The 19,657-nt window shown below is 34.7% G+C and overlaps 1 protein-coding gene across 3 annotated transcripts in view; it reads left to right on the forward strand.

Annotated features, from left to right (window-relative positions):
* The window catches only part of TRAPPC8 (trafficking protein particle complex subunit 8), an 87,761-nt gene that overhangs the window by 40,851 nt on the left and 27,253 nt on the right, over positions 1 to 19,657 (forward strand). For all 3 annotated transcript variants that reach the window (XM_028098147.2, XM_028098145.2, XM_028098146.2), the window contains exons 12-19: positions 2,026 to 2,157; positions 6,505 to 6,729; positions 7,665 to 7,773; positions 9,486 to 9,680; positions 10,524 to 10,654; positions 12,855 to 12,929; positions 13,426 to 13,552; positions 13,968 to 14,122. In XM_028098147.2, the coding sequence (XP_027953948.1) occupies positions 2,026 to 2,157; positions 6,505 to 6,729; positions 7,665 to 7,773; positions 9,486 to 9,680; positions 10,524 to 10,654; positions 12,855 to 12,929; positions 13,426 to 13,552; positions 13,968 to 14,122 (1,149 nt within the window). The remainder of the gene's footprint in view (positions 1 to 2,025; positions 2,158 to 6,504; positions 6,730 to 7,664; positions 7,774 to 9,485; positions 9,681 to 10,523; positions 10,655 to 12,854; positions 12,930 to 13,425; positions 13,553 to 13,967; positions 14,123 to 19,657) is intronic.

A 19,657-nucleotide genomic window follows, 5' to 3' on the forward strand; every position in this document is an offset into this window, starting at 1 on the left:
GATTACCAGCTTTACTATTAAATGTATGTTGAGGAGCAAAGTGTCTTTTTTTTTTTTTTTTTTTTTTTTTTACTAAAGAGGTAAAAAAATTTTTAAATAATTTTTGGCTGAATAGAGTGGAAAACCTACACTCTCATTCTCTGTTGATGAGATTATATGTTGGTACTACTTTTTTTTGTAGCGGTTTGGCTCTGTCGATTAGAATTTGAACTATATACATAGCTTTCATTAACTCAGTGGTTCTACTTCCTGAAATGTATCTAATAAAAATATATAATCACTCAAAGCACTTTTTTGTAGTAACAAAAGTAATGAAAGTATGAAGCAGTATTAGTCCACTGGGGACTGTATTAATAAATTGTGGTATATTTGTATAATAGAATACAATGTAGCTTTAAAAGAAATAAGAGATGTAGATGTCTTAGAAAGATATCCATGATACTACATTAAGTCCAAAAAATGGAGATAAAGAATATTTTGTATAATACCATTTATGTGTGAAAAAGTATGTGTATTTCTAGAAAACAGTGTATATTTAACATAAAAGCACAGATACAGAGAGGAGGAAATGACACACAATAACACGAACCTGGTAATTGTAGTTACCGATGGCAAGTCAGATGAGGCATGAAATGGGGAAGAAAAATGTTCACTTTTTTTTTTTAAACATTTATTCTTTAAGGAAAAAAAGTAGTTTTCAAAGAAGAAAACATTTTCCTAAAAACTAAAAATGCACTCCCTAGCTCCCCTAAGTAATTCTTACGTAAACCTTTGGTTAAGAACTGCGTGTCAATTGTACATTCCTGGTTTTCCCACTTACTAGCTTTTGGATCTTACTTGGACAGAGACATTTGATCATTAGTTTTTGTCACAAGGGGGTTGAAATAGGTAATAATATCTACCATTTACTGAATGCTTTCTAGATTGTTTCCTCAGATCTGTTTCCACTCTAATTTTGTAATTACTGCAGAGATAGTTATGATAATCAATGATCTATGAGCACTTTTTTGATGTAACTATAATTTGTTGACATTATTGCATTTAAAGTAAATGTTTTCTGTTTTCAACTCTCCCTGGGGAAAATAATGGCAGCAGAACACATGGAAGGGCATGGTAAGTTCAGCTTGAGAATAGCTGAAAACCTAGAGAAAGTTTTGGTGAAAATGTTGTTGATACTTGATCAGCATCCTTCACTACTTTCTCTGTTATTTGTAAAGTGATGATGGCTCTTTCATTTGAAAGGTTATCCTTATGGGTGAAGATGTTAATGTGGTATGTGGTTTTTGTAGATACTGAGGTAGGAGTCCATTGAAGTGGAAACTAATTTGAGTTGTACCATTTACTAATAATGCTAATAGACGGTGATAATCTTTGAAGGGGAAACCTAAACTTTTTAATGAAAAGCAGTCATTTTGGTATTCTTGAATTAAGCAAAAATTGAGAATTGCTTTTAGATACAGTAAACTTAATAGAGGATAAAGCAGTAGATTAGATTATTTCATAATCTACACACATTCTCTTTTATCTTTCCTTTTTTTCTTGGATAGATGGAAATATGCTATTGGATATCTCAGATCAGTTTCCTGAAGAAATTAGATTAGTGTGAATCTGTTGTTTTCTGTGCTCTCCTTTCTGGTTTATCTGTAATCAGGATACCTGTATTAAATTCTCAGTTTATATACTTTTTTTTGCCATTTAAAAAGGGATTGCATTTCTTCAGAGATTTATTACATGCTGCATATCATAACCAGACATTTGGCTTTATGAAAAGGAAAAGAAAATATTTCATAATAGGGAATTTTTTGAAGGATTTTGAGAAAAATTTGTGCTTATTCAAAGAAAGAATCGTCGAGATTGGATTGCCACTTGATCTCTGCCCTCAGATACTTTTACATTAAACAGTGCTATAGATTATTTTTAGAAAGTAAATGTTTTCTTTTTTTTTTTGAAAGTAAATGTTTTCTTACCTGTTATCTTTTTGCTTTTCATTTTGTGAAACCTTATTTTCTTTTAAACATTCAATAGGATTCTGATCTTCGAAGCGCACTTCTTTTGGAACAGGCGGCACATTGCTTTATAAACATGAAGAGTCCCATGGTTAGAAAATACGCGTTTCACATGATATTGGCAGGCCATCGGTTTAGTAAAGCCGGGCAGGTGAGTGCATTTTCTTAAAAAAAAAAAAAAAAAAAATTGTAATAAATAATTTAATTTTTGTTATAATTTGTTATTTATTTTATAAATGTATGTCATTTGTATGGCATTTCTCCAGCCCCAGTTGCCCCTTTAAGTATTAGTTGGAGGGAGAATTGCTAGAGGCAGAGTGGTAGCAGCAGTAAGTGGTGGTGGTTTACTATAAACATAGGTAAGTGTGGATTGAAGAATCATCCCCGTGTTCCTGGGACTATACAAGGAGCTTAGCATGGACCCATAAAACCATGGTCTTATTTCTTAAAGAGCTTTTTGTATGGTAGGGGAATATGAGGACTTAAAAAAATTTGGCTAATAATGAATTTTTATGAACATACTTTTATTTTTCAGTCTGTGCTAACCAAACATGTCAGTGTTTTAAATTGTATGTTATTACAGAGGTGCAAAGAAACAAGTGTTCAGAAATTACTCTCAGTTTCATGTAAAAATGCCTTTTTTTTTTTTTAGTATTTTTTTTTATTTATTTGACAGAGAGAGACATAGCGAGAGAAGGAACACAGGCAGGGGGAGTGGGAGAGGGAGAAGCAGGCTTCCTGCAGAGCAGGGAGCCCGATGCGGGGCTCGATCCCAGGACCCTGGCTGGGATCATGACCTGAGCCGAAGGCAGATCTTAATGACTGAGCCACCCTAGTGCCCCCAAAATGCCATGATTTTAAAAGACAAGTATTTCAAGATTGGGTTCCTCCCTCTATTTTTGGAAACTGGCAATTAGAAAATAGGTGAACTTGCTTTATATTAGATGCAAAACTGTAAAAATATTTATAAAATTATATATCTTTTTAAAATAATTGATACACTCCATCAACTAGAATTTCTCAGGTTCTAAAGTGGAACAGAATTTTAAACTATCATTTTTCACCTCCTTCCATAGTAAATGCAAATGCATCTGAAACATGTTATCCCATTGTTTATTGTCGTTTAAAAGTGTTTTTATTTAGAAATTAACAAAATGTAATACGCATGTGGTTCCCTTTGCTTGGGATGAAAGTTAAGTACTCCATTGGGAATGGTCCATTGTCTCTTATTAAAAGTAAGTCATCTTTTTCCACATCTTTGTCCGCTTTTGGGAATAGTTTCATTTATGAACATGATGATGTCACTGGAACTGGAAATAGCTGCTCATATTTCATCTTCTGAAATTATAGGGCATGTTGCTTCTAGGAAATGCATGTGAATTAAAAATGCTACATTTATAGTAGGTTGACATACACTTACTCTTTGGCTTATTAATCATCTTTTTCTTTTTTATAAGATTTTATTTATTCATTTGAGAGACAGAGACAGAGCACAAGCAGGGGGAGAAGTGGAGGGAGAGGGAAAAGCAGGCTCCGTGCTGAGCTGGGAGCTGGACACGGGGCTCAATCCCAGGACCTGGAGATCATGACCCAAGCCAAAGGCAGAAGCTTAGCCATCTGAACTACCCAGGCGCCCTCTTATTAATCATCTTTAACTGTAGTTATCTCCTGGTGTTAATGATTCCAGGGTACCCAGTTTTATATTTTGTGACCACTCTTTATATACCCTGCATCCAGAAAATCTCTTTCTCAGACAATATGTAGAAACTGAAAGTATAACTAGAAATGCTTTTCTTTTGAAAAAACAAACATATGTCCTATTGTAGCTGGTCAAGAATAGTATCTTCCTTGGAAGGTAGGACATAGAACACAAATAGTTGTGACTAAGGGCAGGTTGTTTCTGAGACACACCAACTTTTCATGACATTTCCATTAAAATGTGTGTTGTTGGCAGGGATGAGAGGACACTAGAGAAGATCATATGTGTATATAGAAAGGCCATTTCTCAGTCCTCTCTGAGGGGACTGAATCACTTATCTTGTCCCCAGCATTTTTAATAGTTCCTTTTTTTTACCATTAGTTTTCCATTAAGAATTATCAACAAGTAAAAGGCAATTAAAAAAAAAGAACTGGCATTACCAAGGATTAAAATTAGTAAAAAATTTTAAGAAAGTGCTAGAGAAGGGTCTGTTTGTGTTGTCCAGTATACCCCGGGACAATGTTTCAATTTTTACTTTAAAAGGCAGATTGTATTGGGCGCCTGGATGGCTCAGTTGGTTAAGCGACTACCTTCAGCTCAGGTCATGATCCTGGAGTCCCAGGATCGAGTCCTGTATCGGGCTCCCTGCTCGGCGGGGAGTCTGCTTCTCCCTCTGACCCTCCCGTCTCATGTGCTCTCTCTCTCTCTCTCTCTCTCAAATAAATAAATAAATCTTTAAAAAAAAAGGCAGGGGCGCCTGGGTGGCTCAGTTGGTTAAGCGGCTGCCTTCGGCTCAGGTCCCTGGGATCGAGTCCCGCATCGGACTCCCAGCTCAGCAGGGAGCCTGCTTCTCCCTCTCCCTCTGCCTGCCTCTCTGCCTACTTGTTCTCTCTCTGTATCTCTCTGCCAAATAAATAAATAAAATCTTTAAAAAAGAAATAAAAAAAATAAAAATAAATAAATAAAAAGGGCAGATTTTATTTTTTTTATTTATTTATATATTTTTAAAAGATTTTATTTATTTGAGAGAGAGAATGAGATAGGGAGAGCATGAGAGGGGGGAGGGTCAGGGGGAGAAGCAGACTCCCCGCTGAGCAGGGAGCCCGATTTGGGACTTGATCCCGGGACTGCAGGATCATGACCTGAGCCGAAGGCAGTCGCTCAAGCAACTGAGCCACCCAGCCGCCCTTAAAAGGCAGATTTTAAATCCTTGTTACCTTTTAAATCTCTTTAGATGCTTTTCCAAGAAATCCTAAAAAATGCACTTGAATTCAACATTTTGACATATTAAGTTGTTTCTTTGTATCTTAGTTTTTTTGTTTTTGTTTTTTTTAACGATTTTATTTATTTATTTGACAGAGAGAGACACAGCGAGAGAGGGAACACAAGCAGGGGGAGCGGGAGCGGGAGAGGGAGAAGCAGGCTTCCTGCGGAACAGGGAGCCCGATGCGGGGCTTGATCATGACCCGAGCCGAAGGCAGATGCTCAACGACTGAACCACCCAGGCGCCCCTGTATCTTAGTTTTTTAGACTTTTTACTAAATGTTTACTAAATGTTCCTTTTTACTAAATGCAATATGGAGATTGGGGTGTTTTTTCAAGAAAACATAACTTAAAAATTATTTTGAAACAATCTCAAACTTATAAAGAAGTTACAAGTACTGTTCAGACACTTTAGCTGAGTGATTTGATAGTTGTCTACCTGGTGCCTCATTACCCACAAATACTTTAGGACATATTCCCCATTTCCTAGAAACAAGACTTTTTCTCCTGTATAACCATTATACAACAATCAGATCAAGGACTCAATACAGTACCGCTAGCTAATCCTCCGACCTTATGCAGGTTTTGACAGTTGTCCCATAAATGTCTTTTATAGCATAAGGATCCTGTTCAGAAGGATCCTTTGACTTTATGACTTTGATACTTTTGAAGATTACAGGCCAATTATTTTTATAGAGTATCCCTCAATTTGTTTGGTGTGTGTTTGGTGTTTCCTCATGATGAGATTCAAATTGGGTATCTTTGTAGGAATATCACAGAAGAGAGACTGAGTTTTTAAACTGCATGCTATTAAGTGGCACATGATTTTGATTTGCTTTAACTATATACCAAGAAAACATTTCTTTAAAAAACAAGCAGTCCTGGATATACATGGTACAAAGTTTATAATCCACCCTGGAGAGGGGAGTAGGTACAAGAGTATACTCTGAAGTAGAAGGTTTAGTGGAGTGAAGCCTCTTCCTTGGTACCAAATCCCAGGTTTAAGATAGAGGTTGTCTGACTTCAGAGGGTAGCAGTGATAGGTAATTAATGCCAAACATCTGCTCACAGGTGTGGCAGGATGCAGCAGTGAGCAAAAGAAAAGAATATACCATACTCTTACTACCAAACGAAACAGTAGTTTAGTTAGCATTCAGCCCAGTGCAGTGGTACAGAGATGACCATAAGAAAATTAGTAAGATAGTTCTCAGTTTTAAATAACAACCTGACTAATTCATGACTCTGTATGCTACTGCTCTGAAAACTCCCGGATGGTTTTTCATAAAGTCATGATTATTTTTGCCTTCTTAGACTTCCTGCTGTTGGACAAAGCAGTCACTTGCCTGCTTCAGGACCTCTTGTTTTTTAGTAATAATTGCAAAGGGGTCTTCATAAATGTTAGTTTCATTTTCTCATCATTCTAGTCTCTGTTAGAAGAAACACCAGTTACCAGGTTCGTGATAGTGTGTGTGTTTATTTTTTCTAGTCCAAGAGAAATTTGGATTTTAATACTTCGTTTTGTTTATTTTCTTTCAGAAAAAGCATGCTTTACGCTGTTATTGTCAAGCCATGCAAGTTTACAAGGGAAAAGGCTGGTCTCTTGCAGAGGATCACATTAACTTTACTATTGGGCGCCAGTCGTATACCCTTAGGCAACTGGACAATGCTGTGTCTGCTTTTAGGCATATTTTAATCAATGAAAGTAAACAATCTGCTGCTCAACAAGGGGCCTTCCTCAGAGAGTATCTTTATGTTTACAAGGTGAATACTTATTTTCAGTAGTAGATATTAAAATTTAAGTCATTATTTTTAGTAAAAAAAAAAAACTCCTTTAGTAGTTGTTTAATAAAATGGTTTTCTTAAAATTTATGTAATTATCTGTCATAATAAAGTGTGGCAGTATGCCCTTTGGTCATAGATCTGGGTTGCATTGCCCTTCTACAGATCTTTAAAAGGGAATTTTAATATTCCAGTAAACATTTGATCTGTGCCTGTTCTTGGACCTTAAAAAAAAAAAAAGATGCCACAAGCTTTCTGGACTGCTTCTTCTTTATTATTATTTTTTTGGCATCATAACTGATTTTATAATATACTGGGTCCTCATACCATCCTTTGGAAAAAGTACATTACTTTCTTTTACCTATGAAAGATGAAAAGGTATCTGTCTGTGGGAAGTGGACATAGTATTATGGTCTAACCCAGAAAAATTAACAGGAAGGAAAAATACCTCACTGAGACAGGAGGTTAGAAAATAACATACAAAACATTGTTTTATGGAAAAATTTATTTTTCAAATTTTAAAAATTTTTCCTCAAGACTTGTGAATAATGAATATTTTATCTATCCTGCAGAAAATACCCTTTCATACTTTATAAATTTGAGATCATATGGGTTAGAATTTTGACAGATAGGATGCTGTAATGAGTCACAGAAAATAAAGTGCATAGCAAAATAATATTTGGACGTTTCCACATCCAAAGAGAGCTCATTAACTGAGGAACTTTAGAAAGATTCTCTTGGCCAGGATAAATGTTATTTAAAATTTTAAGGCTGATAAATTAAGTAAAACTAGCAATTCTTTATCTTAATATTCTTGCTTAACATATTTTTAATACCTTGCATGTTAAAAAAATGAGGCAAATATAAAGAAAGTAGAATTTTCTCAAAAAATTCTTTTTCTTCTGTATTTCTCCTAGAATGTAAGTCAGCTATCACCAGATGGTCCTTTACCACAGCTACCTTTACCGTATATTAACAGTTCAGCAACACGGGTTTTCTTCGGCCACGACAGACGACCAGCAGATGGTTCGTAAAATTTTATTTGGCCTTGTTACCTAGTGACTATTTTTTTAAGTGTTTTTTAATTTAAGAAATGATGTTGTAATTGTTAAAGAATATTTGAAAATAAATAACTCTGTACCGAATCACTTAACCATCCTACCACTACTTCAGTGGTGTACCTTCCAGCTCTACAAGCTAAAAATAACAATAAAATAGCTATAATTATAATGGGTTTTTTCACATAGTATAAAGAATGCTCATGTTATTACATAGTCTTATTAAACATTTTTAATGTCAGTAAGATATTCTATTCAGTACATATAAATAAAGTACCTTAATATTTGCTTGTTATATAGTTGGACTATTTCCTTCATTCCTTACATAAAATTATTTTGTGATGGACATTTTTGTGGATAAAACTTTTCTTAAGTTTTTATTATGGAGATTTCAGATATTCTTAGAAGCAGAGAACAGTTGCCAATATTCTGCTGTTCTTGTAAGACTTTTTAAAATATAGGCTTATTTTCTTAGGATTGAGCCTTAGAATGGCAGTAGTGGGCCAAGAGCATAAATATGTTAAAGTAAATTTTGTAATTCTAAGCATTCTTTTTTTTATTTTTATTTTTTAAAGATTTTATTTATTTATTTGAGAGAGAGAATGAGATAGAGAGCATGAGAGGGGGGCGGGTCAGAGGGAGAAGCAGACTCCCCGCCGAGCAGGGAGCCCGATGTGGGACTCGATCCCGGAACTCCAGGATCATGACCTGAGCCAAAGGCAGTCGCTCAACCGAGCCACCCAGGCGCCCAGTTCTAAGCATTCTTATATTTGAGCTTATTAATATGTTTCTCATTGAGATTTAGTTTAATATTTTATTTAAAAATATTTATTAATTGATGCCTGGGTGGTGCAGTTGGTTAAGTGTCCAACTCTTGGTTTTGGCTTGGGTTGTGGTCTCAGCGTCCTGGGATCAGGCCCTGCATTGGGCTCCATGCTCAATGCGGAGTCATCTTGAGACTCTCTCTGCCCTTCCTTGCTCCTCTCTCTCTCTTTCTCAAATAAATCTTAAAAAAAAAAAGTCTATGTATATATATTTATCAAAATGTTTATGGCAGCATTGGTTTTAATAGCAAAAAAAGTAAGATGATAGAGGAGATGAATTGATAAATTTTGGCATATTTATATAATGGATTCACGCTGTAGGACATGAGTGAAATTGTTCTACATGTTTCAATATGAATAATACACCATAATGTTCAGTGAAAAAAAGTTACAGAATGATCAATCAAACGTAATTCCATTTATATAAATTTCAAGCATATAAACCAATTCATACAATGCATACATTGTTTATGTATACAGTAATATGTGGTAAAGTAAAAAATATGGATGAGAACACTATATTTCAGCTTTGGAAGAACTCTGGGAAGAAGTGCTAGTGGAGATGAAGGAGAGTAATGTGTTTCTGTATGTTTGAGGTATTTCATATAAAATTGTGCAGTATTAGGGAAAATACATTCTTTCAGCGTTAAGGAGAAAAGAACATCAATATTATAAGTCAAGTTCCAGTTAGACTAGGGTTAGTAAGAGGATATTTTTCTCTCAGATAATTAAACTGGCAAGAGTGAGTATGTATATATACTTATTTGGCTACTTTGGATTTTTATTTAAAATGTGTTTCATTTGAGGGCAGGTGCTAATAAATGTGTGCTTAATTGTGACTTTTTTTTTTTTTTAGGTGAAAAGCAAGCAGCTACTCATGTAAGTCTTGATCAAGAATATGATTCTGAATCCTCTCAGCAGTGGAGAGAACTTGAAGAACAGGTTGTAGCTGTGGTTAACAGAGGAGTAATTCCATCCAGTTTCCACCCCACACAGTACTGTTTGAACGGTTATTCAGATAACTCAAGATTTCCACTGGCAGTTGTAGAAGGTGATGTACTTGAATTTTTATTCATGGTTTTTTGTTTGTTTTACTTACAAGTAATTTTCTATCTGCCAAAAATCACTGGAAGCCGGGCATGAAAAAATAAATTAGGAAACATAACTTAGTGAGCTGCATCTATAAAACCAGGCATTGTGGGCTCTAATACTGTATATACAGTATGCTACTGGAATATAGAAGAGAGAATGACATGTGTTAGTACAAAGAAATTGGGGGGAAATCTTCTAGAGGAAGTCTTTTTTTTTTTTAAGATTTTATTTATTTATTTGAGAGAGAGCACAGAGGGAGAGTGAGAAGGAGAAGCAGACTCCCTGCTAACTGGAGAGCCCGATGTGCAGCTCGATCCCAGGACCCTGAGATCATGACCTGAGCCTAGGCAGCCGCTTAACTGACTGAACCACCCAGGTGCCCCTAGAGGAAGTCATTTTATTTTATTTTTTTTAAAGATTTTATTTATTTGACAGAGAGAGACAGTGAGAGCAGGAACACAAGCAGGGGGAGTGGGAGAGGGAGAAGCAGGCTTCCCGCTGAGCAGGGAGCCTGATGCGGGACTTGATCCCAGGATTCTGGGATCATGACCTGAGCTGAAGGCAGACGCTTAACGACTGAGCCACCGAGGCGCCCGAGGAAGTCATTTTAAAACTGAATCCTGAATAAATGGACATGTACAAGATGGTAAAAGATAGTCTAGGCAGAAATGCAGAGCTGTGAAAGTAAGGTATGTTTAGAGAATTGAAGAATAGGGTTTAGACTAGGTTTAGGTATAGGTTTAGAGAATCAAAGCATAGTTGGGGTTTATTAAAGTTATTAATTTAGGCCTTTCTTTTGTAGAACCAGTAACAGTGGAAGTGGCCTTTAGAAATCCTTTGAAGGTTCCACTTTTGTTGACTGATTTGTCATTGCTGTGGAAGTTTCAACCCAAAGATAGTAGTCGAAAGGATAATGAAGAAGTTAAAGAACTAGTAAGTTATTAAAAGGTATTTGTAATAAGCATGTTTCAGTAATAGCCTTAACAGATGCATAACATTTCAGTTTTTTCTGTTCATTGAGTTGTACTTATTCTTTTTTATGCTTATTTGCCCTAGTTATAAAAAGTATGACATATGCTTATTGTTGAAAATTGAGTATATAAAAAACATAAGGAATAAAAATAAAACTGTCTTCTCAGTATTTAGAAATAACCACTTTAACACTTTTCTGTATCTTCCTAGTCATTTCCATCTGTATGTTTTCTCTCATATTTAGGATTCTATCATATTGTGTATGTTGGTTTTTTTTCATTCTGTGTTGATTCATATGCATATTTTGATATTAAAATGTCTCCATATTTCATTTCTTTATAATATTCCATCATGGATGGCCTGTAAGCTCTTCTAATATCTCTCCACTGATAGTTGTTTTAGAAGTTTCCATTTGTTTACTATCATCATAATACAGTGGTGAAAATTTGGGTGTATAGTTTTTTATCCTGATAAATTCTATAGTAAAGATTCCTGGGCATGAAGTTAAAACATTTTAGGGAATAAGTATTTTGGTACTCTATTAGTTTCCCAAAAGGTCATACCAACAAGCTTTTCACTAACAGCACATGGGGTTGCATATCATCTTTGCAGCATTAAGTATTCTTATTTATTAAAAAAAAAAAATCTTACTGATTTGATAGGTAAGAAAAATGTTATTTTACTTTATTATTTTCCATGTCATTAATTTCTGGTGAAGTTGAAGTTCTTATATTTCCTTTTTTTTGTGGATTGTCTTTATGTATATGTATTTATCTTTTTCTTATTCAGGTCTGTAATAAACTCTTTATCTAGGATAGTTATTTTTGAAGCAGGAATGACTTGAACAAATAATTTTTGTTACCAAGCTGATTGTAACAGAAAGAACTGGGACAGTACATTTTTTACCCATTTATATGTTATTCACCAATATCTACTCTATAACTTTTGCTTTTTTATACCACCTAACTATATGCTTTAGAAATGTGGTAAATATTATTTTGGAACTGGGAAATATCCCAACATTTTGGCACTGATTTACAGAGGGAGAACTTGAAAGAAGATGTATGTCATACTAACTTTAGTATAAATTATTTTTCTTGAAGTGTTTTGATTTTTAAAGATTGCCTTATTTAGAGTCTGTCAGTTAAATCCATTAAAGACATTTTGTGATTATTTACACTCATTGTGAATAGTTTGAAAGATTGAGATTTTGTAGACTCTATTCTGACTGGAATTTTAGCAAATTTATTAATTTTTCTAATGTTTTTTAGATGTCTGGAATACAAATTAGAAGCGTATAAACTGTTTACTCTTGGGAAAGGTTTTTTTTAAAGATCCATTAGCTTTTTTAAATATATTAGTCTGTTTAATATATTAGATTTTAAAGGAGGTTTATTAAAGTTGAGTGAAAATTTTCATTGTGTATAATTGTTACACTTTTTCCTGTAAATTTCAAAGTCTTTGGATTTCTTCATAAGCTTCTACTCATGGATTAAGATGCTGAAATGGAACTTAGGGAAATGTAATTTTTATTTATTGTGTGAAATGACTAACTTCATGGTAAAAGTAAAACAGTGTTTATGAGGACCAGCTTTACCCCAAGTGTAAGTCAGTTAACTCTGCTTTGTTACATGACCAGAGATTGTAGTCTCTTACAGAAATTTGGAGGCCACAGGCCTTTTTTTGCTCTCTCTTACAGCCCTTATTATCCACTAGTCTTTTATGCATCTTGCTTAGTTGCCATTACTTTGTGTAATTGGCCAATTTGGAAAAAGAGGCTAGTGAGAGTACAAAATGGAGAAATTTGCTCTGGTTGTAAGATTAAATGGCCATTTTGGCCATTGTTGACCATTAGTAACTGAACTTTTATCTCTTGAAGTTTTATCCTCTTGGCTGCAACTTTGAGTAGGTCACTTACCCCCCTTACTTGAATTGGACTGAATGAAATGAAAAAATGTATATATCACTCATTCTGCTACTTGCGTGGCTTTACTCCAGGTGTGAAAGTAAAACACTGCATCTTGCTTAGCACATAGTAAGAACCTAGTAAATACTAACTATAATTATTGTTATTGTTCTTAAGTACTGATGTATAGGAATGTTAATATTCTGATACTTTAGTCATTAGAATGTATGTTTTACAAAATAACTTATTTTTCAGGTAACAGGTGAACCTGAAATGATTGGAACTGAAGTTATTTCAGAATTTTTAATTAATAGTGAAGAATCCAAAGTGGTAACTATTTTATTATTTTTTTGTCTTAAGCCTTTCAAAAAGTAAGATGCAAACAAATTTTAATAAAAATCAATTTTTTCAGTTTGTTTTATATTCTAGTTTTCTTAAAAGGTAAAATTTGGAAGATTGGGAAACAGGAATTGCACAAGAGGAAATTGGTGGGAAGAGTAGATTTGCAGTGGTCTTTGGTTTGTTAATTTCCAAAGAAGCCTGGTGAAAAGTTTTTGCTTTTTTGAAGGTGGTCGGTGTGATAATTTCATATAATATTTGCTTGAGCAGAATATTTTGGTTTTTGTTGACTTGGAAGTGTTAATGTAGATCAGGCCTGTTTACAGACTTTCTTTTGAAGAAAATGTTTTCCAATATAAGAAATTAATTGATTATTCAAAACTATAGGTCATGAGTTTATATTTTTGCAGTATTACAAAATTTAGGTTTTGCACTATTTAAGATATTATGAAAACAGATAATAAGAGTGACTTAAATATCTCCACAGGCGAGACTAAAGCTCTTTCCCCATCACATAGGGGAGCTGCATGTTCTGGGAGTTGTTTATAATCTTGGCACTATTCAGGGCTGCGTGACAGTAGATGGCATTGATGCTCTTCCTAGATGTCACACAGGTAAAACTATAGCATTGCTAAACAGATACAAAACTAATAATTAAATCTCCATAGAATAAATGAATGAAATGAAAATGAGGTGTTTTTAAAAATAGGTTTAATGTGCCTTAACAAAGGCATTTAGTCAGATTATTTGGGTTATTTTAAACTCTGCCATTGCTTCAAAAATAACTTTATTCCCTTCTAATGTATTTTGTATCTGCAAAATAAGTAAATCCTAATGAGAAATTAATCAGCATACAGTAGGTGTGGTTAAACATAAAAATAAAGTACTCTTAATTCTTTGATTAACCATGCTACTCAGTAATTATTTAGGATTTTTCTAGAAATAATCTGAAAGTTACAGTATTCAAGCTAAATTGATGTCATTTAACATTTCAAATTCCTTTAGGGCATTGACTGTTTTTTGTTTCAGGAAAGCATTCCTTGAGTATGTCAGTCCGAGGGAGACAAGATTTAGAAATTCAAGGTCCTCGACTTAACAATACAAAAGAAGAGAAAACATCTATTAAATATGGTCCTGATCGACGTTTAGATCCCATTATCACGGAGGAAATGCCACTATTGGAGGTATTTCACTTTTTAAAATTTCATGGATTAATAAATTGTCTATAAGGTCAGATAATATTTTCAGTAAAGTAATCTTAGACTTTGAAGTTACTGATATTACATTGAACCATACTTTTTGTTATTAAGCTAAGTTTAATAGATCTAATTCACAAAGATAAATCACAGCCAGGTTATAAAATATAAACCTCAAAATATTAATGGAAATTGAGAAAATACATTTAAAGAACACTTTGTTTAATAAAATCAATGACTTTGTTTATTAAAATCAGTGGCTTTTTTGATAAGGTACAAAAATAATACAGGAATTAATGCTTATAAAAAGTTTGAGCAAAATAGATAAGTATATGAATAAAAAAACAATATTCCCTTCATTGTCTCTGTTTCCCACCTCACCCTACTTTCATGCCTCTAAGTTAAAGCCTTTTTAGTTACAGAAGATAGAAACTGATGGCTAGGTGTAGCATAAGCCAAAAAAGAGAAAATGTTTATTATTTAGTTGAAGGATATTGGAACATCTCTGAGAAACTGAAGTATTATAGAACAATAAGTCTCAAAGAAGAATAAGGACTTGGCACCTCCAGGAAATGTAGCAGCAAATGTTTGTAAGCCTTTAGAAAGCATTACTTTTGATATGACCTTAGTCTAACAACTTTTCTAGTCTTTGTGCCACTTTATTACAAATTTCACGTTTCTGGGAGAGAAATCTGGCCTACCTTGGATCAGTTGTCTACCTGAGAGGCAAACCAATGGCAGGGTCATGCAGTGTTACAAACACTGGCAGGAGGTCTGTCTTCCCTCATCCTCAGGTTTTCTTGGTAGGGGAGTTAGAAACTTAGCCGTTTACCTTCTAAAAGTGCTAGTTATATTAAATTGGTGTTTCTCTTTTCAGGCCTTTCGTTGTACACTCATATATTGTTTTAGTAATTATAAATGGAATCATACTGCACATTTTACCCTTACTTGTTTGGTCTTTGTTTTCATTCAGTAAAAATTCTTTTTTTTTTTTTTTTAGAAGATTTTATTTATTTATTTGACTGAGAGAGAGAGAGAGAGAGTTAGCGAGAGCAGGAACACAAGCCGGGGAGTGGGAGAGGGAGAAGCAGGCTTCCCGCCGAGCAGGGAGCCCCATGCGGGGCTCGATGCGAGGCTCGATCCCAGGACCCTGGGATCATGACCTGAGCCGAAGGCAGACACCCAACGACTGAGCCACCCAGGCACCCCAAAATTCTTTTATTTTTATAGCTACATATGGCATTCTTTATTTAGATATATCATAATGTATTTTAACCATTTATCTGTTGAGTGTAGTTCTGGCTTTTCATCATTACTGACAGTTCTTCAGTAAGTCACATTATGTATATATGTTGTCCATGTTCTAGTTTAGACTAGAATGGAGTTGCTGGGTCAAAGGGTATATAAATAAAACATTTTGCAACATACTACAAAATTACCTTCAGCAAGGCTGTAGCAATTTGCACTTTGCTTGAGAATGGGAATCTGTTGCCTCACATCTCTGCCATACTGGATATTATCCTTTTTTTTTTTTTAACTTTCATGATTAAGGTTGGTGAAAAACATTTTTTTTTGAAAGATTTTATTGATTTATTTGACACACAGAGACACAGCGAAAGAAGGAACACAAGCAGGGGGAGTGGGAGAGGGAGAAGCAGGCTTCCTGTGGAGCAGAGAGCCCGATGTAGGGCTCGATCCCAGGACCCTGGGATCATGACCCGAGCCAAAGGCAGATGCTTAATGACTGAGCCACTCAGGCGCCCCAAAACATTTTTTTTTAAAGATTTTATTTATTTATTTGATAGAGACACAGCGAGAGAGGGAACACAAGCAGGGGGAGTGGGAGAGGGAGAAGCAGGCCTTCCGCAGAGCAGGGAGCCCTATGTGTGGCTCAATCCCAGGACCCTGGGATCATGACCTGAGCCAAAGGCAGATGCTTAACAACGGAGCCATCCAGGCGCCCCATAAAAATGACATTCTTTATTTACATTTCTCTAATGTCTGATAAAATGATCAGTCTTCGTGTTTTTAGTTCTTACGATTTTTTTCCTTCCGTATGTCCATATGATTACCTGTTATATCCTTTGAATTGGGTATCATTTCCCTTTTCTCATTGGATGATTTTTCTGGGCACTAATTCTATACCTACAGTGGGGGCAGGGTAGGTTTATTCATGAAAAGGTGGCGTGTGTGTGTGTTGAGGGGAGGTTATTGCTGAGCTGCATGTATTCTGCCCAAGTTTTACATTTGCTTAATTATGTTTCATTTAAAGAGTTGTGTAGGGCAAATAAAAAGACTTATAGACTGACTTCAATGCTAGTTTCTGGTTGATAAATATTTCACACATATTGATTTGGTGTCTTTCACCATGTTAAGATTTTTAACATACATGAAGTCCTATCTGATTGTCCTTTGTTGCTTCTGCATTTTAGACTTACAGAGACTTCTGTAGTCAGAACTTTTATAGTTTTATTTTTTCATGTCTATGTTCTTTTTTAAATCCAGGGGAATAATACTCTTCTGAATGTCTAGGGGTAGGGAATCAAACTTTATTTGTTCCTGGTCCTAATTACCATTAATTGAATATTGGCAACTCACTATACCTTCTTTCTAATACACTATTAAATATCCTGAAAGTATGCATACCTGTTTTTTGGTTTTGGGGGTTTTTTTGGATGATACCTATTCTGTTTGATCATAGTTCCTCATCTCTCTGTGTCAATACTATATTCTTGCTTTATTATTTTTCTTAACCAAATCTTTCTCATAATCTTTAATTTTTTTCTTTTTCCTTAATACTTGCACCATTTTATCCAAACTTGTCAAGTTCCCATAGTAATGCATGGAATTTTTATTATGATTTGCATTGCTACACCTAGGAGTTCTAAGGCTGAAGATGGATTGAAATGAGTTGGGATCCAAATTTTATTTTAGGTTTAGTCATCATTTTAGGTTAGAAATCACTAATTAATAAACAGTTTGCTTGGAATTCTTTACGTAAGAATTTGCTAGAGCTTACTTTCAAAAGGAAGATTCTGACTACTCTGGGTAAATTGAGATCAGTCAGTAGAGGACACCAAAATACTTCATTTTTATGATTTTACTAGCTTATAATTTTCATTGTACCATATTACAATGGTCTTTGTAAGATTGGTAAAAGTAGGGGCGCCTGGGTGGCTCAGTCGTTAAGTGTCTGCCTTCGGCTCAGGTCATGGTCCCAGGGTCCTGGGATCGAGCCCTGCATCGGGCTCCCTGCTTGGCGGAAAGCCTGCTTCTCCCTCTCTCACTCCCCCTGCTTGTGTTCCTTCTCTTGCTGTGTCTCTCTCTGTCAAATAAATAAATAAAATCTTTAAAAAAAAAAAAAGATTGGCAAAAGTACAAATGGTTTTTAAGTGCAGTACTTCTCAGATGACATATTATGTATAGAGACTTACTTTTAGACTTTCTGAGCCCTGTCTCTAATTATCTGACCTTGGAAAGTTTCTTTTCTTATGAAATGGGGTAAGTTGAACCAGATGATATATGATTTTAAATGTTTAACTCAGTAGTTTTTAAATTTATTTTGTTTTTTATACTGCTAGTTCTGTACTTAATTTTTCTTCTTGTATACCATAATGAGTTTTTAAAAAACTTTATTGTTATAGATGCAGTTCTCCTTGAAGAGGGTATTTTAACAGAGGACCTCTTATGCTACATAATAACAACTGGTGTTTTGTTGAATAAACAAAAAAGCTTGTAAAGTGAATAACAAAAAAACCACAATAAGTCCATACCCTAAATATTTTACCTTAAGAAAACATACAAATGTACACATTTATTCACTATTTTGAAGGGGGGGGTGGATTTAGGTCGAGGCCTTTTCTATGAGTTCTTTGTATTGGTACAGGTTTCCTAATATGAATTTTGTCTGTCTTTCATGCATTCACCCACATCCATAAGTTGTCATTTTAAGTTTCCAGTTTTGGTTTCATTAGAGTGAGAATCTAAAGATCGTTGTTAAGTAGTTTACATTATATATCTAGAGTAGAGTTTATTTAAAAATGAAAGCAATAATTTCAGGCAAAGATAGAAGTGGTTTATATAATAATTTAATTAAGCAAGTTTGGGAATAAATAGTAACTCTTGATAAGGAGAAGAAGGAGGACATAGTAGAAAGCCTCAAGTCACTGATGTTCACTTCCTTAAATATCACTCAGTATTTTCTACTAAGATGCATAAGAAATTGGTTAATCCAACAAACCACAGTATGAAGTCAGTTAAAAAGACCTTTTATTATATTTAGGTCAACAATGATAGACATTAATATTGATAAGAGATTTCATGGCATATTCCTATTTCTAATATCTTATGTCAGAAGTATTTTATACAATTCAAAGTGTTTAAGGGAGTAGTGAAAGAAGTGACCAGTCTAGTGTCTGATGAAATAATCTCGTATAATGTGTTTACCAAGACAAGAGTGAGGATGAAGATCTACACACGGTGCATCACTGTTCTGCTAATTCCAGCACCCTTCCCATCTAGCCAATGCCTTAGCCTTCTTGATGGTATTCAGGTGTCTGTGTATTTTAGTGTGTCTTTGTGGTAGTTTTTCACCTGTTTTTAACATATCTCAGAATTTATATTACTTCACAAATTTTAACTTATTTGACTAAGTTTGACACTGGCTAATCAGTACATACTCAGTGTCTTTAATATAATCCTATGCCTATTTTTTTTCTTCTTAACCTATGTTTTAGATTGCTACATTAATTCCTTATTTTCTCATACCTGTTTTTAAAGCTTCTGCTGTCCACAGAATTTATCTTCTTCCTTAAGACTATGGCCATAGCGAATTTCCATTCAAATTTAGATTAAGAAACATAGGTATTTCCGGTGGTGGCTCAGTCAGTTAGGCGTCTGCCTTCTTCTCAGATCGTGGTCCTGGGGTCATGGGATCAAGCCCTGAGTCCAGGGAGCCTGCCTCTCCCTCTCCCCGCCCCTTACTCATGCTCTCTCACTCTCTCTCAAACAAACAAATAAATAAAATCTTAAAAAAAGAGAAAGAAACATAAGTATTTCCACTGGATTTTAATAACTCCTGTGGGAATGCCAGCCATAACTTTATTAGAACCTTTTTTTCCCATACTTGTACCTTTATATTCCTCCTTTCTTAGATACTGTCCGTGTACTTCTGATATTTACACTTAAGCATCTTTTAAATGAAAATAACTTACTAGGTGATTTTGTTAGCCCATATTTCTACCTCTCTAGTACAGCTTCACATTCACTTATCTGAAATCCTGAGGCCAGATGTGTGTTGAAAATCATTTTTTTATCCTTAATTTTTAGAAAGAGTGTGTGTGCGTGTGCGTGTGCGTGTGTGTGTGTGTTTATATCCAAAGTGTTATGTAACCCCTATTGGGTTTGTGGTAGCATCTGGAAATCAAGCACATTAATATTGCGTGAGTGAACCACATGAATGGGAAAGGGTATAAAAAGCCTTTGTTAGATCAGATTTCATTCCCATGTGAGTTACTAAAAGTT

Source organism: Eumetopias jubatus, unplaced genomic scaffold (genome assembly GCF_037043125.1).
Source record: "Eumetopias jubatus isolate StellerSeaLion01/CBP00866 unplaced genomic scaffold, mEumJub1_p1.0 scaffold_16, whole genome shotgun sequence".
Lineage (NCBI taxonomy): Eukaryota > Metazoa > Chordata > Mammalia > Carnivora > Otariidae > Eumetopias > Eumetopias jubatus.